Raw genomic sequence first — 25,370 nt, forward strand, 5'->3', positions numbered from 1 at the left:
CATTTTTTTCACAACTTTTGTTTTCCTAAATTTCATAATTAGCTATCCAGAAAGCTTCTGCAATCACTGCTTTATCAAAAAAGTAGTCCATGTTTATTTCATTATTTGCATCAGTTTATTTAATTTTAGTTCCCTTCTCATAAAGCTTCAAATTCAGACCATGTTGATTCACTGTTGTTTATCCAAATAAAAGATTCTACTCCAAACTGTTTTCCTGTAGCCCAATGTTGTGAACACTTGTATGATGGCATTAATACCTGGTTGTAATGAAAGTTTTTCACCAAAAAACATTCATAATAAAGTTAGAAAAAAAGAAAACAAAACATGAAAGCAATAACATTTAGTGCAGGTAGTAATCATCAACCAGATCTATGATTTTCTGCCAACATCTTAGGTGGTGTTGCTGGATGGTGTTCTTTTCAAATAAAATACGGTTTCAGTCCTTCATTGATTTGAAGTATTCTGTCAATAACTGAGGTAGTTAAAGAAAACAGATGCTGCTAGAAGAAACTTTTAATATTCTACATGTAGAAATTCACAGATTTGTTTTAGTTTAGTGACTTGAACTGCATAAATGTGGAAATATAAAATTTGACAACTAAAGCTTCTGTTTCAATAGGTAGAACATCAACTGCAGTTTGAAGGTAGTTGTATATGATATGAGCACTGCAACCAATACGAACAATACTTCTTTCTAATTCATTCTTCAGTCTATTGTAAATGTCATCTTCTCCTTCTGCATTTAACATCCCTAGAATTAGTATTACAATTAACTCACTAAAATCCCCCCTGTTGTATTATGAGTTTTTTTAGCTGATAATAAATGGTTTGTCAGTATTCCTGTTTCTGCGTTTTCGCCAAGTCTAAAACTCTTCTTTCCTGTAAACGAATTTATCAATATTGTTGTAAAATCTGTTTATATATACATATGTTATTGCCAAAGCCCAAAGTTGACCAATTTCTGAATTGGCCGGCCAAATCGCGAAACAGCCAATATCGCCTCACAATGACCAGCCAATGTCTGATCTTTTCTTGTTTTCGGGGTTTGGCCAGCCAGTTCACAAAATGGCATGGGGCGATCGGCCAGAGTTAGCAGGAAAAGGTCATGAGCAAATTTTGGGTGTTTGTGTACCGTAATGCTAATGATAATCACATTATAGATGCCACAGAGGAGTTTTCCAATGAATCCGCCCCTCTTAGGTGCCTAGTATCGTCCTTCAGAACAAAGGCCAAGGAGGTACGGTGGCCCTAGGTGGGCTGTAGTCTGAAGGGAGAAGTTTTAGTGAGTAAGGATCTCCCAGTACCAGAAACCTCCTGGTTTCTTATGAAAATTTCCTCTCCCTTGGAGAAAACAAACAAACAAAAAGATAATCACATTATCTACGGAATTAGTTTATTACAGAAAATTATCAGTATCATCACTTGTTACAACAAGATGAACTTTTATCGAATTTCGAATTGGACCCCTACCGAACAGTATGGCTTCAGTATTTCAAACATTCGGCAGAGAGTTCCGGGCACTTCGGGAAGTGGCCGCCCAAAGTCGCATATACGCTATTCATTTCCAGAACATCGGATATTGACCACATGCCCTGGCCAATTCGGAAACTGGCCAAACTTCAGGCTTAACATGTATAGATATAGATATATAGATAGATAGATAGATTCTTCACAAAGCTGCTGAAAGAACAGTGCCTCAACCACATATATATTATGATATTCTGCACTCTTAGAATTTTACCATATAACCAGAACAAAATGACAAATCGCCCACAATGCAGGGACCTTTAGTAAATTGTGGCAGTTCCAGGCAAAGCAGGATGTCTGGTGAGCCTGCATATAGTTATTTTGGTGAACTTATTGCATTGCCTCATGAACGCCTTTTTGCAACTGTTCAGTGAGGGTGTGCACAGTCAGGAAATACCAAATCTTTTAATGAATGTTTAATTTAATTTTTTTTAAGATGCATATAACATTTTTTGTTTCATAAATCTAAAACTATGATCTATTTTCACTTTTGTAGAGCATTTACATAAATATTTTTAAAACCATAATGGATCAGATAATAATTCTTGTAAACTATGTGATTCATGAATTAACGATTGTTTAAATTATCTGTTTAAAATACCATTCTAAACAAATGTGCAAATGTAATTTTTAACTAAACTTAAATATCAGCAGTTCCTAGATAATATGTGTAGAAAAAATTTCTGAGTACTATATAGTAATGTGAATACTAAGTGATTAATCATAGACCAGATGCTGGCAGTGAGGCTTCAACCTTATGTCTAATTTACAAATATTAATTTTTGTAATCATATGAACCCTTTGAGGTATAGATGATAAAATTTTGACTTTTTTTTTTTTTTTTTTTTTTTTTTTTTTTAGTTATCCAATTAGAGAAGCATTGTTGTATAAATATTTTTTCCACCCTGTTCTTTTCTTCCTCTAGTTTTTTGATGAAGGTACCTTAACCATTTTAAATTTCTGTAATGGAATAAATCTTTGTGATGCTATTATAAGACAGTATAGTATCCCCATTACATTAATATACTTTTAAAAACTTTTATTTTCAAGGAATTGAATAAATTCTATTATGCCTTAGCATTGAACAGGGAAATTCTGCAAGTTTATTTCATACTTTTATAATATGAGCTTGAGCAAAAGAGTTAAATCTATAAATAAGCTGCATTAATGATAAATTGTAGATTTCTTTAAAATTTATTCTTAGGGATGGTGTGCTGGGGTACTTTTGGGGACTGAATAACTGTATAATATCAGTATTTTAGTTGGATTAAATTTCAGTTTTCAAATGAAAACTGATAATTGGCCCATAAAATCAATAGATAATTTATTTTATTGGTACAAAATCATTTAATAATAGTAATAGTTGTAAAATTAATCAGTTTATTTAAAATTTATTCATTTTTGATATGTTCAAAATATTTTTCCTCTTTTTTTTTTTTTTTTTTTTTTTTTTTTTTTAGAACATACAGCTCGTTCCCCTAAAATACGACATTACGACGTAAATGTAGTGAGAAATTATATTAAGGTAAAAAGAGAGGAAAGGAGGAAAAGGAGACAGGAAGACCATAAGAAACGCATTCAAGAAAATGAAAAGAAAAAAGAAGAACTGCAAAAGGTGTATGAACGCCAGAAGCAAAGTGTGAAATGTGTCCCAAAGATCAAGCCTTTGTCACCTATTAAGGTAAGAGCTAAATATTTTATATGTCCTTCTGAACCAACACTATGTTTCAAATTTTAGTATTTTCTTATTAAAAAGTAGTTTCAGAGAAGGATAAAAAAATTTAAATGGGCTATCTCTAGCTTGATATAATCCATAATGCAACCAAGCATTATGGATTATATCTTCACATAGTGTTAATTAAATATTTAATGGCTTCAGCACATGAATCAGTTGTTAGTAGCTGAACCCTGCCTTAAACTTTTTTTTTTCCCCCATATTGGAACTTGGGTATCGACACCTACGACTTTAATTCTACTTCTTCTTGTTCAGAAGAGATCTGATAATAGTATATTCTTTAATAAATGTACAATCTAGTTGCATTGGTTCATTGGTGCAGGACTTGCACACTTGCAGAAGCTGAAGACATTGGAACACCGAAAAAGAAGATTGAAGGCACCATAGAATCAAACTGGAACTGGTAGAGTAACCCCAAAGAAGGAAAAAAAAAACCCATCAAAAAGAAAAAAACACTTTAACTTTCATGACATAATTTTTTAGCATTGTGAAAATAGATAATGTAAATTTTTACAAGCAGCCACCGATTTGTAATGTCTAAATTTCCAACATCACTAAAGACTTATGATATGACCACTTTAACTCAAAAGTACTCTGAAAGTTTGTTTTTTTTTTAATTTTTGTGTACCATTACTCCTTTGTAAAGAAAATTAGGATGCAAAATCTCCCCTTTTTTATGTTTCACAGCATTGTATTTTTTAGCAATTTTGTTGTTGTTTGGTACATGAATTTCATGAAAGAATGGCTGCCAGGGCCTCAAGGAGTTTGACTCCTATATCCACCCCAGTTTTGAAAGAGAACACCCCGAGGGCTGGTCCGAAGATCTCCCACCCCTCTTTCCTACCACTTATCCACACAAGAGGACTTTTGTCTCGCCATATATTTAGAGTGTCCCAGGGGCGTAGCTAGAGGGGGGAAAGTTTGGGCATCTGTCCCCAGGTGCAGAATCCAAAGGGCGCCAAACTGATGTTACGACATTTTAGAATTAAATGTTTTCCATCCTTGGCAAGCAGTAGAGGGCGCGAAATCTACAGTTGTCCGTGGGCACTGAAAACCCTCGCTACGACTCTGAAGTGTCCCCATGCCGCAAAGACACTATACATTTATAAACATCCATGCCTTCTCAGGGATTCGAACCCAGGCCCTGCAGTACCGCAGTAGGTTTCCCTAACCACTATACTGTCTGGTCGGCCTTTTAGCAATTTGCATTCTAATTAAACTATTCGCAAATCTTTTCAGTGGATTTAGATTAAAAATAAGGGGCTAGCTTACTCGTTTAGTCTTCTTAGTTAATTTTACAATAAGTATAACATCTTAATATCCTTAATAATGCTGCCCTATAAGTTTAGCTGAGTTTCAACTGAATTTTACTATTCTTAAACTATCTGAACTTGAATCAGTTGTAAACTTCTTTCTTGTTGTGTGAATGAAATTATCTTCTGCAGTGGTTCTCTCATATTTGCGGATAATATGATCAAAGACTTACCACAGATAATACTGAATAACTAGCCACTTGTGCAGCCAGCTGCCTAAAATAGTTATTATAATAACAGAAAATTAAAACAAATGAAGATAAATAATTAAAAATATTCAAAGCGGTTCAGAATTTAACTTTTGCTCAGAAAGGCTCTTTTAAAGTTTAATATGATTTATCCACATATGTTATTAGTAGAAATGGACCAGGTGGAATAGCAAGGCATTATATGATACTAAATGAATATATATTTAAATTTATATGGGAATGTTATGTGTCTTGTGTATATTTTAAAAGTGAAAAAAGTATATAACATAATTCTATAAAAAATATGTAATTCTTTTAATTAGCTATATCATGAACTAAACACAGTTTTATTTAACGAATCAAATTCAAAAGTAAAAAATAATAATAACTGAATGACATCTGTTCCTTTTAAATAGCTTAGTTTATTTATCAATAGCTGACAGGTAAAATCTGAAAAGCAAATGTCTTACATTTGATGAATGATAACAGACTTGGTTGAAAAATGAAACAACGCAATCATGTTTCAAGACTAATAGCCCTTTTGGACTAAAAATAGAACAAACATACAATGTTTAGTCCAGCTAGTGTAATTTCATGGTTCCAGCTTGTAAATATAATAATAGAGATGAACTGCATTTATTGTTTTTAAAATTGCTTAGTTTGTATACCAATAAGAGATAGATTAAATTTGAAGGATCAATATCTTATGCTTTTCTAAATGGCAGTACATTGCTTTTAAATCGTCGAGTTTTCAGATTAAGTTTGAAACATAAATACTGTGAATGATTTATTGAGTGGCAACATACTGCTTTTAAATCTTTGATTTTGTAAAGCAAAATATTATAAAATTAGCTCAAAATATTAAATATATAAAAAACAAATTCGATTTTAAAAATTCATGCTTCAAGGTAAATGTAAGTGATATGAATATTGTAACTTAATCTGCAAAAGCTGAGAAAGGAAGAGATGTCATTTCTACGCTATTCAGTATGATGTACTGTTTCAGGGGTTTATAAGATGTGATAAATTGATATGAAGGATATTTTATTTTCCCATTGATCATGAAAGTTGGCAGAAATCTTGCCACATTTGCACCAGTCATTCTGGAATTTTGAAGGAACAGACTGCTCTTTATTTAATTAAATAATCTGCTGTTGGTAGATATAGGTATAGCATTAAGACAAAATAACACGCCGAATAAATATTAATTCAGAAGTCAAACAACAAAATTTGTATCAAATTTAGGTACTGCCTCGTATCCATTAGCTAAATATTTAGTTTCTAGATTTTCAACTCTATTAGACAATAACATTTACACCATAAAAAATTCAATAGAGTTTGTAAAAAAAGTTAAAAACATTTCTCCTAGTAATTTACTCATGGTTTCTTTTGATGTAAAATCATTATTCACCAATGTCCCAGTGGAGGGTGCATTAAGATATCTAGAAACCAGACTTCGCGAATTTCATTTCTCTTGCATCGAAATTGATGAGCTAATTTCTCTCACTCAACTCTGTTTGAAACAAACACATTTTGTTTTACAAAATAAATTTTACAAGCAAACTGAGGGATTAGCCATGGGAAGCCCCCTCAGTCCCATCCTGGCTGATATCTACATGCATTATTATGAATCAAAATTGTTTGAAACTTTAAACTTCCTGGCATGGTTCCGCTACATAGATGATACTTTTACCCTGTCTAAAGGAATTAAAGATGATTTAAATAAAGTTCTTTCAACAATGAATTCTATTGATCCTGCTATTCAGTTCACTTTTGAACTTGAGACTTGCAATTCCCTTCCGTTGAGACTTGCAATTCTCTTCCGTTTCTCGACATTCTGGTCACACGTAACACATCCAACTTCAGTACTACGGTTTACTGTAAACCTTCATCGGTTTGCCTTCCACCACACTTTAAATCATGTCATCCGACTAAACAAAAGTTAGCTTCATTTTATTCCTATGTGTTTCCATGCTCTTCAAGTTTGCTCCTCCAAACTAGCCCTTGATGAAGAACTAAATTATTTAAAAGCAATAGCTATTGACAGGGGCTTTTCACCCAACATTATTAATCAAGCAGTTAAAAAATTCTCATCTCAACACACTAAAAGCCACACTCTTATTTTAGGAGATTATAAAAATTCTGTTGTCATTCCCTTCTTTCCATCAATTAGCTATAAAGTTGCACATATTTTGCAGAAATTTAACTTTCGGGTTGTTTACTCTCCCATCAATAAAATTCCAACTTCTATACTCAAGGACCCCATTCCGGATATGAATTCCTGGGGTATTTATAGGATTCCTTGCCAGTGTGGTTTAATTTACATTGGCCAAACTAAGAAAGCCTTAAAATTTCGCGTCAAGGAATATGAGGCATATGTTAGAAAAAAGGAAACACAGAAGTCTTCTGTTGCTCAACATTGTTGGTCCGAAAATCACACTTTCAATTTTTCTGCTGCCAAAATTATTCAAAAACCTTCTTCTATTGGAGAACTGGATTTTCTAGAGGCATTTCACATTCATAAAAATCTTTCTGTTCTAGTTAACGATCCTAATTCCAATCCAAATTTGCCTTCGGCCTTTAAAGAAATTATGTTTTAGTTCTGGTTTCACCAACAGATGGCACCACTTGCTTATTCTTGTCCAGGCTTTCTTATCTTATCTAATCATTATTTCCTATCTTGTTCATTTGCGGTTTTGCAGCTGAAGATGGTGGTTCGGTAAAACCATCGAAACTAGTCCTGCGAAATTTTTGTAAATATAACGCTGAATTTTGTTGTTTGACTTCTGAATTAATAGATATAGCATGTTAACAAAACTTAAACAAAGTCCTTGAAATATTTTTCAGTATGCGAGGAAAGAAAAATAGAGGGATATGCTATCCTTCCAAGTGTTTGGTTTTAATATTCTAATTATTTCAGTTAAAAAAAAAATATATGTTATTTTTCACATGTGTGTTTTTATTTTAGACTTTTCTTTTTGTGAGCTTCTGGTCAAGTGATTAAAAAAAGTTTTGATTAATATATCTAACAGACAACTTTAATTCAAAAGAAAATTGTGCATTTATTTGGTGTGTACATAGATATTTATTTAATAATAGATACATACTGATAACATTTAGCAATTAACCTATGCCTTTATTTACAGAAATTAAACTTGAGGTTACATAATGGATGTTTTATAAGTTAGTAATATTGTGATGCCATGCTTATCCATTATGATGATACATCACCTTCTGTAGAAATTAGATATGTGAAATAAGTTAAGTACTCTCTGACTGTCGATAGCCATTTTACTCCGATGGCATATTTCTGAACTTAAGCTGGAGCACCAGCACAATGCACAGCTCTTAAGTTTGCTATAGCCTGAAAACATAAGATCCCAAAATAACCATTCCATTTCTCTGCTTACTTATATTGGTCTCAAATGAGTGTGTATTGCTTGATTATTGTGGAAGACAGAACTGGAGATGCCTGATGTTCTGTGTTACAAGTTTATGTTATTTAGCATTGATTTCAAAATTTCATGCCATGTTTTCCTCCCTCCACAATTGTAAATTGTAGATGTGATGGGCAGAATTCTGCTATTAAAAAAATGCATAATAAATTGTTTCTGCATATGATAAATTGTTTATCTTGTCATTTGTATTATAAATAGTATGTCACATGTTTTGTATAAATGCTAGTTTGTTTTGAAGCCCTTAATGGTACTTTTAAAGCCAGAGTTCAATTTTATGGACCTTCTGTATGTTATTGTATTAGAATTTCTTTTTTAAATTTATATGGATGTGCTATATTATAATTTTTTTTTCTCCCATAGCTGTTTCAAGGAAAAGATATTTTAGAAAGAAAACATGAAAATAAAGTTATTGATATAAATTTTAAAAATGAAAGCAAAGACTATATCGAATTTCAGCATCATGTAAATATTACTGGTGTAAATATAGAAAGTACTGCAGGTAAAAAAGAAATTCCATCTAAATCTGAAAGAAAAGAAAAATGTGTTGTTAGTGTATCTAATGCAAATAAACTTGAAAAGGGAGTTCTATCAACAAGTGCTGTGGGCAGTGCTTCCAGTCTTATGCAAAATAACAATGAAACTAATTCTCAAGACAGAAACATAGAAAAAGGTGCAATAAATGTTCATGTAGAACAAAAAGAAACTGTTATAGAGAGCAGTCTCTTTTCCTCATCTCAAAAAATTAACAGCCATGAACATTCAGTTCCTGCTGAAATCCCATCAGTATCGAATGGTTCTTTGTCATTATACCAGTATAGTTCAATTTCATCTCTATCTAATCCTAGCCATCTTAGTCAGTCTTTAGAAGTTGGTCAAGTAACATTTCAAGAACTCTCTAACACAGAAATACCTTTTCCTGTTGGTAAGCTATTTGATTATAATAATGATAATAACAATTGTTTTTAAATGTGGTTGCCAAATTAAATTTTTGTTTCATCTGTAGTGTGTGATTGTGAGTAATTCTGTCTGTGAGTAATTCTTTAATGTGTCTTCAGTGCTTTCATTAGTGTTTAAAAAGTGCTATAGCTTTCATATCTCAGTTTCTTTCTTGTGTATAAAATTCTGATAATGCTATTAATTGCCCACTTTTATTACTGTTGAAAATCGTAAGTGCCGCATATTAATGTAGCCCCTTTTTAATAAATTGATAATGAATTCTTAAAAAAGTATTATGGTGAAGTTTTATCTTAAAGGAAGTTGTTACTTACCATAAGTTTTATGAACATCATCTTCAATTTTTTAATAAAAGGGGTAATTAATGGTAAATTAACTAAAATTCATTTAAAATTGTAATGAATAAAGAAACAAACATTATTTAAATACAGAAATATCACATGTAGTTTGTAGAGTATTTTAGTTCTTGAACAACTGCAACACTGAACTTCAGGATGTTTATTAAATAATCTGAAAAGCATAATAACATTACTAATAATAATGACAACAGATTAACAATATGTATTATTTGCATTAACTTAACTAATATGCTTTCAGAGACTGTCTTCACTTTCTGACTACATAAGTGTTTGACAGTTCTTTCTATTTTAGAGTTTTGGAGCATCCTGTGTACTTGCTTTATCTGGTACATTTTGCAGCTTGAGTTCATCATGCTGTTTTAGCCTTTCTGTTGTATAATTTAAATTCTCTTGATTTGTTACGATTGAAGACATCAAAGGAGCTGCAGAATCATTTGCTAATGATCCCCTTAAAATCAAGCAGCTCAAGTGATGCGCGTATTGCAGAGGGCTAAAATCTTCTTACACTGGTCCTGAAATTATGACTTTTACAGTGCCAAATAGAGACATCATTTCTGTAAACCTTACATAGTACAGAAATAGCACCTATATAAGTTATTACTTCTGTAGAAGTCTCCCACCTTAAATAACTTGATTTTTAATGCTAGCCTACAAACTGCAACTTGGATTATGTACACATATGAGTATTCTTATCTTCATGTGGCTCACTATTCATATAATTGTAGTGTGCCAAGTAACATATAGATGTAGATGCAGCTAAGAACACTTCTCTTTTTGGGGGGAAGATTAGAATATATTTGTCACTATTCTAAAGCATAAAGCTTATAATTTATGCAGTCTTTTACAGCTTTATTACAAAATAGATAAAATCATTTGTTTTATATTTAACAAGCACAGTCTTAATGTGATTTCTTTATATTACATATGGTAAATTACATTCTCAATCCATTACATTCAATCAACTTATCTAATGAGTATAATATTTTTTGTTTTGGGCAGAGATATTGTCCATTTCTATAAAAGAAATTTTCATTTCTCTAAAGTGTCACTGAATCAGAAGCTTTGATATTATTTTCCCAAACTGTTACTGGATCTTGCATTTCTACTCTGGATCCAGGTCCAGTGTCTTGGGTTGCTACTCCAAGATACAGAAAAAGGCTTCTGAGACTAAAAACACATTGCGTCATAAATTCTTTGTTACAGGATATATAAATGTTATTATTTAAATTTTTTTATTCAGTAATATATTAAATATTGCGTGTAAATTGTTTGGAGGTGTTTCGTAAAATACGATACAACTGCATTATAATGAAACAATTTTACCTAATTAACCATCATAGTGTCCAAACTCCTTGAGTGCATTCCTGTGGACTGAAATTTCGGTCAGTTAGTAAAGAATAGCAATGGATAATAACAAAAACATTTAAACAAAAGTCTATGTTTATTTACTTAACCAAATACAGTATATTTTATATATCTTTTATTTTCCTATATAACTACTATACATTATTTTGTATGTTTCTCCCTTACATTTTACATTTTAATGATTGTATATCATTTCTGTCGACACTATTATTTTTGTTAGTATCTTTATTTATCTTTCAGCAAAATCCAAGCATTCTGAAAAATTGAAAAACTTGGCAAAATCTATTGATACTATGATAGACCCTTATCAGCATCTTTTAAGAACTAAAAAGTGGGTTGAAGAAAGTCCTCCTCCTCCAAAACAGAAGTCAAGAAATACCAATATATCTTTTATACAGAATGGTCATGTTGAAAAAAACTTAGAATTTTTTAAACTGAGTCTTGACATCAAGTCAGATATTGCTCAAGGTAGACCTAAGGAAGAGAGTAGCTTTAAAGAGCGCGTAACTGGTAAGTATACTTTGTTTTCTTTTTACTCTATTGTTTGGTTCTGTGTGTTAGATGCTAATGTAGCATTTCAAAACTCATTTTCATAATAAAACTGGTTGTTATAAAGCAATATAAGTAGATATGTACTTAGTGTATTAATGCATATAGAAGTAAAGAGAGATATCTTGAAACTTTCAATAAATATAAATTAAGTAAACAAATAGGGCTGGGTGCATCCATACATACAGTTGAGAAAGAAATCTTAAAACTTAACACTAGACAGTTTTTTAGATATTAAAAATATTGTGTTATACTTACATTCTGTAATTAAAACACAATGAAATGTCAGGTTTTAATTAAAGTTTCCTGCACCGCAAATATCATCTTTGCAAAGAGTTCACGTTGGCATGATTAATCATATTTTGTCAAACAATTTTTGGCATTTGAAAGACTTGCTTTAAAACACTCTGTTGTGAAATTTGTAAAAAATATTGTTATCATTAAGTACAAGGTGTCTGAAATGGAACTATCATACTACCAGATTAAAGCCATCATTTATTTCTCGTTTCATTGCAAAATGTCAGCTACAGAATGTCACCAAATCATGTGTACAGCTTTAGGTAAAATATTGTGTCATACGACACTGTGAAAGTTTGGTACCGAAAGTTCAAAAACAAGGACTATGACATTCAAGAAGCAGAGCGCTCTGGCTGACTTACTGATGTTGATGAGGCCTGCCTGTGATAACTTATGCCAGAAGATCAGTATGCAATAACTTGAGAGCTTGTTAAAAAGTTAGATGTTAGTGCCATGTCCATTAGTTAAGCTATGCATCACATAAACTTGACATACAAGTTCAATCACTGGGTGCCGCTTGAGCTGACTCAAGCATATAAGGACAGATGTGTTTGGTCCAGCATTAATCTGCTCAAATATGAATGCAAGGAAAAAATTCTGGACCAGATTGTCACTTGTGAAAAGTGTATTTACTTCAACAAGACTGGTCGGAAAGGGGGTTGGTTTGCAACTGGTAAACCCGTCGGCAGCATTGCAAAGTGCAATTTGACTAACGAAAAGGTCAGACTTTGTATCTGGTGAGATTACTGTGGTATTTATTATCCACAAAGTGTATCTGGAGAAGGGCAAAACCCTTGACAGTAAAGTGCACAGCAAGATGCCAGTCTGTGACGATGCTGCTATCAAGGGAAAATGTTGAGCAGAGTCCAGCAGCAAAAAGGTAATGCAAGGCCACATGTGTCTGCATTCACTGGCTGGACTCTGTGTGGACTCAAATGTGATCTTTTGCCACGTCCACCAGAAAGCTCCGACATCGCTCTTTCGCACTTCTACTTTTTTTCACACTTGCAGCTACATTTTGTTGGTGCTATCTTCCATTCTGCGCAGGACATATGAAATGAGATTTATCTGTTTTTGGACTTGCAACCAGCAAGTTTCTGAGCCAAAGGCTTCGAAAAACTACCGAAATATTAGCAGAAAATCATACATTTGGGTGGTGATTACTACTCACACTAAAGATACTGCTTTCATATTCTTTTTTCCTAACTTTATTAAGGACGTTTTTTGGTGGAAAACTTTTATTACAACCAGATAATTTGGTTTACATGCTGCAAACTGCTTTCAAACATTTCTAAGGTCAGAGTTTTTGCAGATAACTGATCTGTTTATATTCTATTATCCAAATGAATAGTTTGATCATTTTCACCTCTTTCATGCAGGGTTGCTGCACTTTTTAGAATCGATGTCCAGATCTATGGCATGTTAAAAGTAGGTAACTATGATTGAAAGTAATTAACTATGACCTAGCATCAATTTTTTAATTTATCATTTGCATACGTTACAGTTGATGTGTCTCCATCAAAATTGTCACAGTGCTTCCCAACAGGACAGCTAATACTAAAATTACTTGAATAGGCTCCAGCATTGGCATTTTTTATTGCAATTTCTGCTGAACCATGTGTGTAAACGTGGAACCATTTGAATACCAACTGCTGTAAAGTAAAATACCAATGATGCTAGTTTTAATTTTGTTAACCATATCTAAAGCAAGCACATTGTTCCCATTCATTTGTTATCTTATAATGATTTGCAGTATCTGTGCCATTTTATTTTTTAACTGAAGGACGAGTAGGAAGAGAAATAATTAGGTGGCAAATTTCAAACTACAGATGATCAGGTTTGCTAAAAATTCTAATAACAGAATGCCTACACAGTGTTTCTCGTAGTTAAAAAAACAAGTTTGAGAGTTGAGGAAAAAATGTCTTGAATTAGAGGAACTACAAAAATTCAAAAAGGTAGCACGTGATTGTTTTCCATTAGTTGGGTACAAATTTTGCCAACATCTGATTTTTTGTTTTGATGATAGTGTAACAAACCAGCAGTATAAACAATTTTGAAAATAAAAAATTAATTTTCACAAAACAAATTACTCATTCCATTTAAAATTATTTTTTTCATAAACTTAAGAAATATAAACTAAAATAAAAAAGTGCTAAAGTGACAATTTATCACTTGCACCCCCCTGACAGAAAAGTATTGATGTTTTTTCCAAGATAAGCAGATCTGAATATCAGCCAATCCCTGTAATAAAGCTTTCCAAAAATTCTTGTCTTATAGATGGAGCTACACAGTATGTTTTTATTCTACCACATGTTTTATATTCTCTGTTGGAAATTATGTTAGCAGGCTTTCAGTCTTTTCTTTGAAAGCTGTGGAAGTTGATACATTTAATAAGAGGTTGATATTAATTCGTATGAGATTATTGATACACATGGTTTCAATATGTTTTGTTACTTTAGCAGCCTAGAGAAGTTTAATTGATGCAGATGCAGTTTACTAAGTCAAAGAATATTTTAAAAAAGGATAGAATGTATAGAAACCATTATATTTTGTATATAAATAGTTTTAAGGTGCTGTAATTATGATATGAACAAAGAAAAGTGTAATTCAGTTTTGAATAATATGTGTAAATTTATGCTGTCTCGTTGCTGAATTAAAAGCATAGATCAAGTGTTCAGAGACAAAAATACTGTCATTGAGGCAGTAAACAAAGAATTGTAAAAGTTTGGAATTTTTAGGAAGACTATGGAAGTTGAAACAATGGTACTATATTTTCCTATACAACCGCAGAAGATGAAGATTTCACCAAACTTGTGTCAAACATTGTGGCAGAAGTTAAAGAATGGCGTTACTTTTAATTTAGATAAAGCTATGCACATACCATTATCTGAACAAATTTAAAAAAAAAAAAAAAAAAAAGATTTTGCACCTTTCATTTTGGCAGCTTAAAATCCCAAGTGGCATTTAAAAAATAGTAATTTTGTATATGAACTTGGTACATACTACATAATCATTGTTCATCTATTAGCAGTAAAGTCCCATATCATTGTTGTCCCATATATATTAAATGTCGATTTCTAAGAGTGCCTTAGACCTAAAATATGATTGTTGTTTATCATGTAAATGCAAATTTAATTGGATGGCAGAGCCGCCTAGATGGTATAATGTTTTGTGATGCTGACTGCTGCACTGAAAGAACTGGGTTCAAATCCTGGAGAAGGCATAGATGATTGTAAGAATACAATGTCAGTATGACAAGTGAGCACTCAAAATACACCGCGATCTGAAATCCTCACAAGAGATTGGTGGTAGATTGGTCGAGAGGTGAGAGACCCTTGGATCACACCCCAAGGTGTGCTTCCTCGGAATTCCATCGGGAGTGGAACCTTAGCAGTTAGTAATGTAGTAATGACCAGTGATGCCTAATATGCCTACTTGAATGCACAAGTGTTGGCCTTGCTTCGGCCTGTAGCTGTCTGACACCAGAATCCCATAACTTTGAAAATACACCACTCCTTTGTCTTCTGTTGGAAGCAGATCTAAAATTTTAATAATTTTTTCAAAATGTGAGAAGAAAATAGGGAAATAGCCATGTATAATTCAAATATTCTAAAGGTTTCAGCTACAAAATGTTTTATTATATTTTGCACATGAATGTTCATTTTATGTCTTTTTTTAATTAGTTTATACATGAGTAAAAAATCATGGAAAGACTTATTTGGGAGGTTTTGTGTGTGTGTGTGTGTGTGTATGTGTGTGTGTGTGTGTATGTGTGTGTGTGTGTGCGCGTGTGTGTGTGTGTGTGTGTGTGTGAGGTTTTGTGTGTGTGTGTGTGTGCGCGCGCGTGCGTGTGAGTGAGTGAGTGACTGAGTGACAGAGTACAAAGATATTTAATCACGCATGCATACTGGTAACATTATAATAGTTAACTTATAGCCTTTGTTACAAAAACTAAAGTGGCTTACTGAGAATTAATATATGAAGTTAAGGTGAAAACCTGATGTATGATATGATGTCATGCTTATCCATTATTGGTAATAGTAAATTGCACTTTTTTTATGTCAGCTAGGAACTGTGTACTGAAACAATCACATAAAAAAATATGTGGATATTAATTCTGATTAAGTCACATGAGAAAATAAAAGGAGGGAGTCACATGAGAATATGTGCAGATGTTAACTGTGATTATATAATATAGTGTAAATGAATACACTTTCTTTTTTTTTTGCAAATGAAATTAGGATTTTTTTCCTTTTAGGGTTTTCAATTCCAATAGTTTGCAAGTTTACAAATTTTCTGATCTTCATATGTAAATTAATCAATGAAGCCCATTTTTGTATGAAACGATTGTTGTAATTATTAATATCTTGAAGGAGGTTTTATTAATTTCCCTAAATGATTAAAATAGTACTTTCTTTCAATATATGGAGGAAAACAACCTGTCAAAAGGGGAAAGTTGGATACTTCCTTATTATTACGGACCCTCTTTTGTAAATGGCACCAAGATTATTGGTGTCAAATCTTCTTCAGATGGCCAGCTGTCTTAAACATTTTAATTATTATTATTATTAGCATCTTAAAAGAGGTTTTATTATTTTCACTGAATAAGAAAAATAGTGCTTATTTGCAATATACAAAGAAAAACAACCTCTCAAAATAGAAAGTTTGGTGCTTTCTTATTATTGTGACATCATGTTATAAATAATACCAAAATTATCAATAGATGGCTAGTGCAAACCATTTTCAAATGGCAAGCAGTCCTAAGAATGGTCATTTTCAATTTGTTTATGGTAAGAAGATCTCTGAGTAAACTATATGTTATCATATTTTTTCCATGAGAATATTAAAAATTCACAATCAGTCATAATTCTGTCATCATTGGAAGAGCTATAAGTACACCACATATTAATGCACTTAAAAAAAAAAAAAAGTTTTGAAATATTTGAATCCCTGAGAAATGAGGAAAGTGGTCTTTTCTTCCAGGAAAGACACATTTTGCTTTTCATTTGTATATACGAAAATGGCCATGAAATAAAACTACACTTACATTGGAAAGTGCAGTGTGAAAAGCTGCAAGTGGAGAAAAAGCATACTCTTTGACAAATAGCTCATTAGTAATATATATATATATATATATATCAGTAATATTTTTCAATTTATTTGCTGTTGGGCAGAGGAACTGATGTTGATTAAGTGATGACAGAAGCAACTCGGTTTTTATGAAAATACAACTATTGGTTGGAGCAGTTTTATGAGAAACGTATATTTTATGTATCTTCAAACAATTAAATAAGTGAATAGATGGCTGCGAAAAAGTTATAAACATAAACAATATGTTTTTATAGGGAAAATATAGCAGGAGGGTTATTGAGAAACAAAGGAATTTTTTCTATCCTGAGCTCCAAATAGAGAGGTAACTACACTCTTGCAAAAATCATCAGCCATGTGCAAGAGGGATCAGTGATTTCAGACTGTTAGCAAACATGTAAAACAGAGGAACTAGAAAAAGGAGAGGTTAAAAACATTACCGTAAATTAAACCATAAATTTAATACAGTTGATCCAATAACAGTTACTTTTACACAAAATACTAAAAGACTGTGGCACATTATTAAACAGCAGAATAAAAAACAATGAAATCACCACAGTTAACCATCATCATCAGTCATACACTGGAAAGTTCATGTGGCAAAAGTCCTTGAGATTAGAAAATGCTTCTGATGCCGTATTAAAAGCACTCATGGAAACATGGCTGCCACAAAGTGCATGTGAGAAGTAAACATGAATGTAGCAATAATCCCAGTGCCAACTTAACATGAAACAAGGACCATGATATTAAAAGTGTCTACTGTGGAACTCAAAATTGGAGAGGAATACAGGATATCCCAAAATGATCGCATAAATTCTGCACAGCTAGATTCCTCGTTGGAAAGTACATAAAAACTTCCCAAAAAAGCGTTCCTGTACGATTCATAGTTTACGAGAAAAATATGAAAAACAAAGTATGACATCACTGCCAGTACAAGAAAAAACACTTTGTTGAACATATCAACAGTATGTGCACAATTTAAAGCAGATGTTCAAAGTGTCCGTCGTGCATGTCGAAGCAGGCTGGAGCACGCCGTGGAATGGCTGTCATCACACGTTGCAGCGTCACAGGGTCCACCGAAGTACAAGCAATATGCAGACGAGCAACTAAGTCCATTGGTGTTGTCACTACGTCTTGATACATCAGTTCCTTAAGATGGCCCCATAGGAAAAAATCCAACGGTGTAATATCTGGCGAATGTGGCGGCCATAGAACCGGACCACCAACTCCGTTCCAGCGGCCGAGGTATTCCATATCCAGCCGACCATGTACAGGAGCACAGAAATGTGTTGGATCCTCATCATGGCGTAACAAAAACCCTCTATTGCCGCTAATGGAATGTCATCGAGAAACTTGTTTAAGACCTCATTGAGAAACACTAAGTACGGCTGTCCCGAGAGCTGTTCAGGCAACAGGTATGGTCCAAGCAGGCGATTCCTGAGTAAACGCTTCTTTGGGCAGTTTTTATGTACTCCCAACAAAGAATCGAGCTGTGCAGAGTTTATGCGATTGTTTTGGGACACCCTGTATAATGATTTCTCTTTGCTATTTTAAATTGAATTCATCTTGACAAACTGCAGTCATGTTATTTAGATTGAAGCATGCTAGGAATCAAATGAAATGCTCCGACTTCTGTAGCATTCTGTAAATGGAATGATAAACAAGAAACTGATAAATTTGTGATGAAATACTATTGGAGTTTTTATTTGACACAATGAAAATCTACATCTCTTATTCTTTTTATTGTTGACATTTAATACTATAAATTCCTGTCATTAAGAAGATCCTTTAAGTAAATATGGAAAGGAAGCCATATTGAATGACACCTGAATTTTTACAATATAGTCTACTGTATGTTTACTGAACCTGTTCCACTTCTTGCTGATTCAGAGTTTAGCAGCATTAGATTTATAGAACTCAAAATCTTTCATATCATGACACCTCTAAATATTCTTCATTATAAGTAAGGGTGGGGGAAAGTATTTTGAATTTTGTGATGGACTTGCAAGAAAATCAATTTATAATATCTTTTTAGTTGTGAAGCTCAAATTGAGGGATCACACAGTTTTTTAATTTCAATTTTTGAAAACTATTTTGAGTGGCTAAATTTTTGTGTAATTGTACATATGTATTTATAAACAAAAGTATTTAAATTTTGCAAATTTATGTCTTGAAATTCTATGTTTTTGTAGATATTGGTGATGTGAGTCAATTGTATGAAAAAATCTTGGACAGAAGTACATCATTGAAGTCAAAATTTAAATTTAGTCATGAGTTACTTCAGTCTGATAACCATGCTTTCCAAGAAGTAAGCCATAGATCCTGTATTTTCTCATATGAAATACTGATAATTTATTTATGTAATTTTAATGCCAATACCTATTGTGCAGTAGGCCCTTATAAATATTGTGTTATTATTTATACTGTTATTTTGATTATTTTATTATTTGTTGCAGAAATTCCCAAAAATATTTGAGAAAAATTGAAAAATATAATTTGCAAGAGATTCAATTTTGTTGTTATTATTATTATATGTTACTTTTTCCCCAAATTTTTTTATGATTTCAGCAAACATAAATCTTTCTTCAGATGCACTTAAAACTGTATAAGATTTTTTTTTTTTTTTTTTTTTTTTTTTTTTTTTCTCTTTTGAAATGGGAAAAACATTGCGTTTTGTATACAATGCTTGTCATTTTGTACAGGGTTCGTACGTTCCTTAAGAGTCCTTAAAAGTCCTTAGATTTTTTGGAATCGCTTTTTGGTCCTTAATTTCAACCAAACTTGGTAGGAGGTCCTTAATTTTAATCATCTGAAATTTCTGTCTGTTTTTACGACTGCCATTCTGAATGTGAATTGTCATTTCTAGCAAATATTTTTGGCGATTCATTAACAAATATCTTTTGGATAGATGAATAGGCTCATGGATTATAATTTGTTCCTATTTCTAATATAAATGGTGGGAAACATAAGCATGTCAAAATGATTTAATTTTTTCTAATGAAGAGCTCTTAAACAATTTTTCACTTTTGGGAATGTGAGTTCTTTATTAACATGTTGACTGCCGCGTGCATTTTACGTGGTTTGCGCATGGCATCAATTTGAAATTTTTATTATGCAACATATATTATGTTGAAATATTATCTGCATAAGATAATGTGAGTTAATATTTAATGCATTTTTCATGCTGGGGTTCACCGGCGACCCCCAAACATCCGTAGACCATTTTTGCGATTTATAATTTTAATTTTTACGATTTATTATTCTTCAAACCATTATAGTAACAATGGTGCTATTTAAATATTTATCAGTATCGATATTTACTCTAATTATGTATTTTACTATTGGTCGCATCGCCGATCATTGGTGGCACCCACAACAGCGCCGGTCACCGGTGACCCCCTACTTCAGTCAACATGTTAAAAGGTTCAAAATTTGGCAACTTATCAACATTTCAGCGCTTTTAAAATCAGTTTCTGTAGAAAATTTTTAATTTGGAAATCTGGGAATTTTTGGACAGTATTTTTTAAAACATTATAACGTTAAACAATTTCATTAAAATAATGCTAATATATTTAAATTATACTCAAGGAGTAACATTAAAATAAAACATTTTTATTTTTCTCTATCATATAATAAAGTGGGATTGCTTTCCATTATGGCAACTCGTACAATATTTTGAATCTGAAAAATAAACAAGGTAATAAACACTTAAATAGTGCTTTAGCGCAGTTTACAAAACAATTCTTAGCAAAAGCAAAGTAGCTATATAATTAATTAAAAATGTCTCTGTTTTAATTTTTTCACGGTAAAAGTTTTCCTGTGTAATTGTTTCAATATGCATAAATTTTCTATAATAAATTAATTTTACACTTTTTTTCCTGTGATTTTTTTTTTCCCCCAACATATTTCTGCCTTTTTGCTATTACAGAATTGTTAGGTGTAATTTTTCTTTAGAATTTTAGACACCACATTGGACAGTTTAGAAGGATTTAAGGCAAGATTTATAGACCCATGAATCTAGAAGATTCCAGAATTATGTCTTTATGGTATTAACACGTAATGGATGTATTTTACAGAAAGTATGTGATTAACGTTTTTGGAGAATTTTCGGAAGAACAATGAAAACATAATATTTGAATGTTTCACTTCTGATACTAGAAGTCTTTTTCTTAACGTGTTTATCTTCTCTTTGTTTTCTGTACTTTTCTCTAGACTCAAGCATAGAAAATATCAAAAATGCTTCTAATCTTATCACATGGACAGGCATCTGTAGAAAAGAATTTTTCTATTAATTAAGAAATTGAAAACAGACAATTTAAAAGATTCATCTTATATGTCTCAATGCATCATCAGTGGCATAGTTAAGGTGAGGTAAGGGGGGACATCGGCCCCTGGTTGCAGCATCCATGGAGTGCCAAATTGATGTTACTGAATTTTAGAATGAAATGTTTTTCATTCTTGGCATACAGAAGGGTGTGCAAAATCTTCAATTGTCCCCGGGCGTCGAAAACCCTAGGTACGGCTTTGTGCATCATACATAGGGCTGGCACTATGCATTTTCCCACCTGATCTATGGATCCTAAACTCTGTTGCCTAGTGCCTTCCTAAATTCTAAAATTTGCCATTTCTAGATTTTGTTGCTTGATGTGTCTCTAAAATCTAAAAATTCTGCTACACTGGCTCTGTAATCGGCCCTAACCATATAACATTTTATATTCATGCTGAATGTTCATATACTAAAGAAATAAAATTAGCATCTACATTCTAAATGCATTTAATTTTTTAGAATAACAGAAATCTTTAATTAAATCCAAAAATTCTAAAGTGAAGAGGAAACGTACTGAAGAAAGAAACCAAATACATAAAGAGAAAGAAAATTATTCTTCAAAGATATGTGCAGTTATTATTATGTAAATTAACTAGTTTTTTATAATTTCAGCCTTCGCTATAATTTTCCCTTTTCGTTTCCTCATCAGAAGGAAAGTCACTTAGATGGTTTTTAAACTAAGTTTTTGAGATTGTAAGACAGAATTTGTTTCTTGAATCTGCTTGCATGCTGCATTAGTTCCTACCAGGTCTGTTAACATGTAATTATTCATCTTTGTGTTATCGCTGCCGATATTTGAATTTGTTACACGATAATTACAGTATTATGAGTTTTTATGATGTGTTTTTGAACCAGCTTAGATTAAAATTAAATTGTGTTTCTGGCCTCCGCTTGTATTCTGCATTAGTTCCTACCAGCTCTTGTTAACGTGTAATTATTCGTCTTTGCATTATCGCTGCTGATATTGTAATTTGTTATGCGATAACTACATTACGATGAGTTACAAGTTTGTTATGACGTGTTACTGAGCCAGCTTAAATTAAATTGTGTAGTCTTTGACTACTAGTCCACATTTTTAGTTTGAATTTTACTGTTCCCATTTAATTGGATCACCATAAGTTGTAGTTGATTTTCCTGGCATAAGAACATGCCTTTATATCCTAAAGTCTTTTTAAATAAGAGGTTTATTTAAACCTTTATCTGATTTTATTTTCAGACATAGCGATAATTTGCTTCACGTCTGTCAGGGGGTTTTGGACTATTTAATTTGTATCATATCAAGTAAAACCTCATAGGAACATAGTCAAAAGATTGGCAAGATAGGAAATAAAGCAGAAACTAGTGGGAATATTGGTTTGCATAATTGAAACAAATTTCTAATTGTTAGAGAAAATGCTTGATATAAATTGATAAAAATTTATATAAATTAGCCATAATGTCTGGAAAGGCTTCAAATTTAAAAGATGCACAAATATTTTGTTGAGTATTGTTGCTATGTTTTGTATCTGTTAATAAGTAGTTATCTTAATAGCGTTTAAGAATCAATGTCACAAATAACAAGTATTTTAAACTGTGACATATTAATAGATTGTGATTTTAATAGTTCTTTTTTAACAAATACTTTTAAAAAGTAAATAAAATTTAATAGTGGCCATGTAAAGCTGTAATGAATAAGGGTATATCTAACTACCTAATTTGATTATTTGTAACTAACTGCCTTAAAATTTATTTCTGCATATTAAAGCAAGTTATTGCCTTTCATTAATCCTTGCATGGTAGCAAGATATAGCACAAAAATGTACAAATCAATGTAAAACGTATTCTTTGCATCTCGTGAGATTTAAAATAATACAAAACAACTTAAACAAAACAACATCTGGTGCTTTAGTGGCTAATTGGAACCTTAAAGTATGTTAACGGGGTTGCAACTCCAGGAATTCTACACGAAGCTACGACACTAATTGCATCTGACAGACAGAGCATAACTAACTTTCAAAACTTGCTAACTCAACATCAGGGATTCAGGTCTGTTCTGATCAGCATGTCTCTTTCTTGGCAAGCAACAGCGTTGACAACAACCAGTCTTCTGTTATGGATTATGATGATTATAATTTCGCTTCTCATTTTATCCTATGTCGTTTGATATATAGTCTGCCTACTATTTAAAAAACCTCTAGACTGAGCAAGTGCATGACAAAATGAGACATAAAAGAAGAGATAAGCATAAAGCTAACTGTTAGTAAAATGTAAGTAAAATGTCACTAATCTTCTTTCAAATATGTCCAGCTATTATTAGGGCAAAATATTTAATGCTGCTTGATAAATTTTATAAAGTTGATCTTATTCTCAAATTTCTTTTATAATTATGTTTATTAAATTATTTTTATTGTGTTTACTAATAATGCATTCTACTTGTGGATATATTTCATTCTTAGGATGATACCACAAAAGTGTAATATCTTTAATTGAATTTATTCAGTTCCAATTTGTTGATGGGCTCTTAATTTGTTTCATTAATGAGCCTTAATTGTCCTTAAAAGTACCTAATTTCCATGTGCAGAAATTCGTATGAACCCTGCTATATCATGTTAAAATTATACTTACAAAGTTTAATATCTAAAATGTTTATTCTTTCAAAAATAAATAAATCTTCAGATTTATTTTATTTTTAATAATTTATTAAGCAGATTATCTTTCTCTGACCCATATTCTTTTTTTGGGGGGATGGGGGAATCATTTTAACAAAACGCAATACAGTACAAAGTCTGAAATCCAGACATCCAATGTCCCAAATGATATAAAATCCAGACCTTTAGACTACAGAAAACTTTTTTTCACTTTTGTTTTAGATATTTTTTTATGCTTTGCACCCATGTGCATATGATATGTTTTCATAATAAAGCACCCTAATTCTTAATTTCTTCACTTCAGCATTAAGTAAAATAATATTGAAGAAAAAATCATTGTTAGCATAAATCTGTGTGATTAATAATTTAGCTGTATATCCACCTCTTTGCTGAAAGCGAAACATTCTACATTGAAACATAGTTGATTTTGTGTAATTTATATCCCTGACACCAAGCTAGTGGATTCTTATTTATTATTATTTTTTTCATCACCACATAGTTGTTAACACTCAGCAATTTCAGAAATGTCTCATGCAGCGATGCCTAAACAAATATTTTTTTTAAATATTTCTAATTGAATATTAAACAGTTTGGTTGTTTAAGTTGACATTGCACCCTGGGCTGATTAATGTTTTGGTTAATCATCCCAAGCTGCAAAGTATTGATGAGGAGAAATTTAACAATAATTTCTTTTCATATGGAAAAAAAAAAAAAAAAGATTTTTGTAAATGATACTCTTATGCAAAAAGATTACATTTAATGCTGTTTGTGTAGGGAAAAACTGATTTGTTATTCAGATAATCCCAGGACTTGCTCAGAGCTGATACAGCTGCCGCCAGGTGGTAAAGTTTAGGTAAGGCAAATTTGTTTTAATTTAGAGAAGCTCCAAAACCAAATTAAAAGATAGTAAAATCTTTAGAATCTAGGAAAGACAGTGGGATGCAAAATTTTTAGAATTTAGGGAGGCACTTAGCTGCAGAATTTAAGAGTCGCAGAGATTATACCAGGCTAGTGCCAGCCCTGGATAAGCCTTAGTGTAGTGGGAATTTATTTATTCAGGACTCAGATAAGCCTTAAGCATATGCACGAAATAGGGTTTAAATATAATAAGTACTAAATTGATAGAATTCACATTTACCTTACGTCAATGTAGACAAAATTTAGCGGAATAACGTCTTTAGTCACCAGTCTCATGATACATTAGTAGTAATGTATAGTAAATACTATCTATAGATACTATCTAAGCTTTATGATGATAGCCATGAATTTGAAGGTTTCTTGGCGGGGGAGGGAGGGAATTAACTAAAAAAAAAGCCAAAATTTCCTGTTAATGGAATTTGTAGAGAAGTGGTAATAAATGAGGCTGATATAACAGTAGGTTTTACATTGCGATGACATGTTCATGTCATCAATGAATTAGTGGATAGCAAAACCTGTAGTATAATTCTACAGCCAGAAAATATCACTACCAATAGTGAAGAAAATGACAGAAAAATTGCTAAGAATGAAAAAATTTCGATTAACAACTAAGTGGGAATTATCGACACAGCATTTAACAACTTAATGAGAATTCTTGACACAGT

At 32.0% G+C, this 25,370-nt stretch overlaps 1 protein-coding gene across 2 annotated transcripts in view; it reads left to right on the plus strand.

The window, feature by feature from the left end:
* The window catches only part of LOC118199181 (uncharacterized), a 159,257-nt gene that overhangs the window by 50,884 nt on the left and 83,003 nt on the right, over nucleotides 1–25,370 (plus strand). For both annotated transcript variants that reach the window (XM_085820951.1, XM_085820950.1), the window contains 4 exons: nucleotides 2,988–3,208; nucleotides 8,582–9,143; nucleotides 11,140–11,409; nucleotides 19,026–19,141. In XM_085820951.1, the coding sequence (XP_085677077.1) occupies nucleotides 2,988–3,208; nucleotides 8,582–9,143; nucleotides 11,140–11,409; nucleotides 19,026–19,141 (1,169 nt within the window). The remainder of the gene's footprint in view (nucleotides 1–2,987; nucleotides 3,209–8,581; nucleotides 9,144–11,139; nucleotides 11,410–19,025; nucleotides 19,142–25,370) is intronic.

The sequence above is a fragment of the Stegodyphus dumicola genome, chromosome 7, assembly GCF_044657685.1.
Source record: "Stegodyphus dumicola isolate Sdum_Otavi_A_Nest chromosome 7, ASM4465768v1".
Classification (NCBI taxonomy): domain Eukaryota; kingdom Metazoa; phylum Arthropoda; class Arachnida; order Araneae; family Eresidae; genus Stegodyphus; species Stegodyphus dumicola.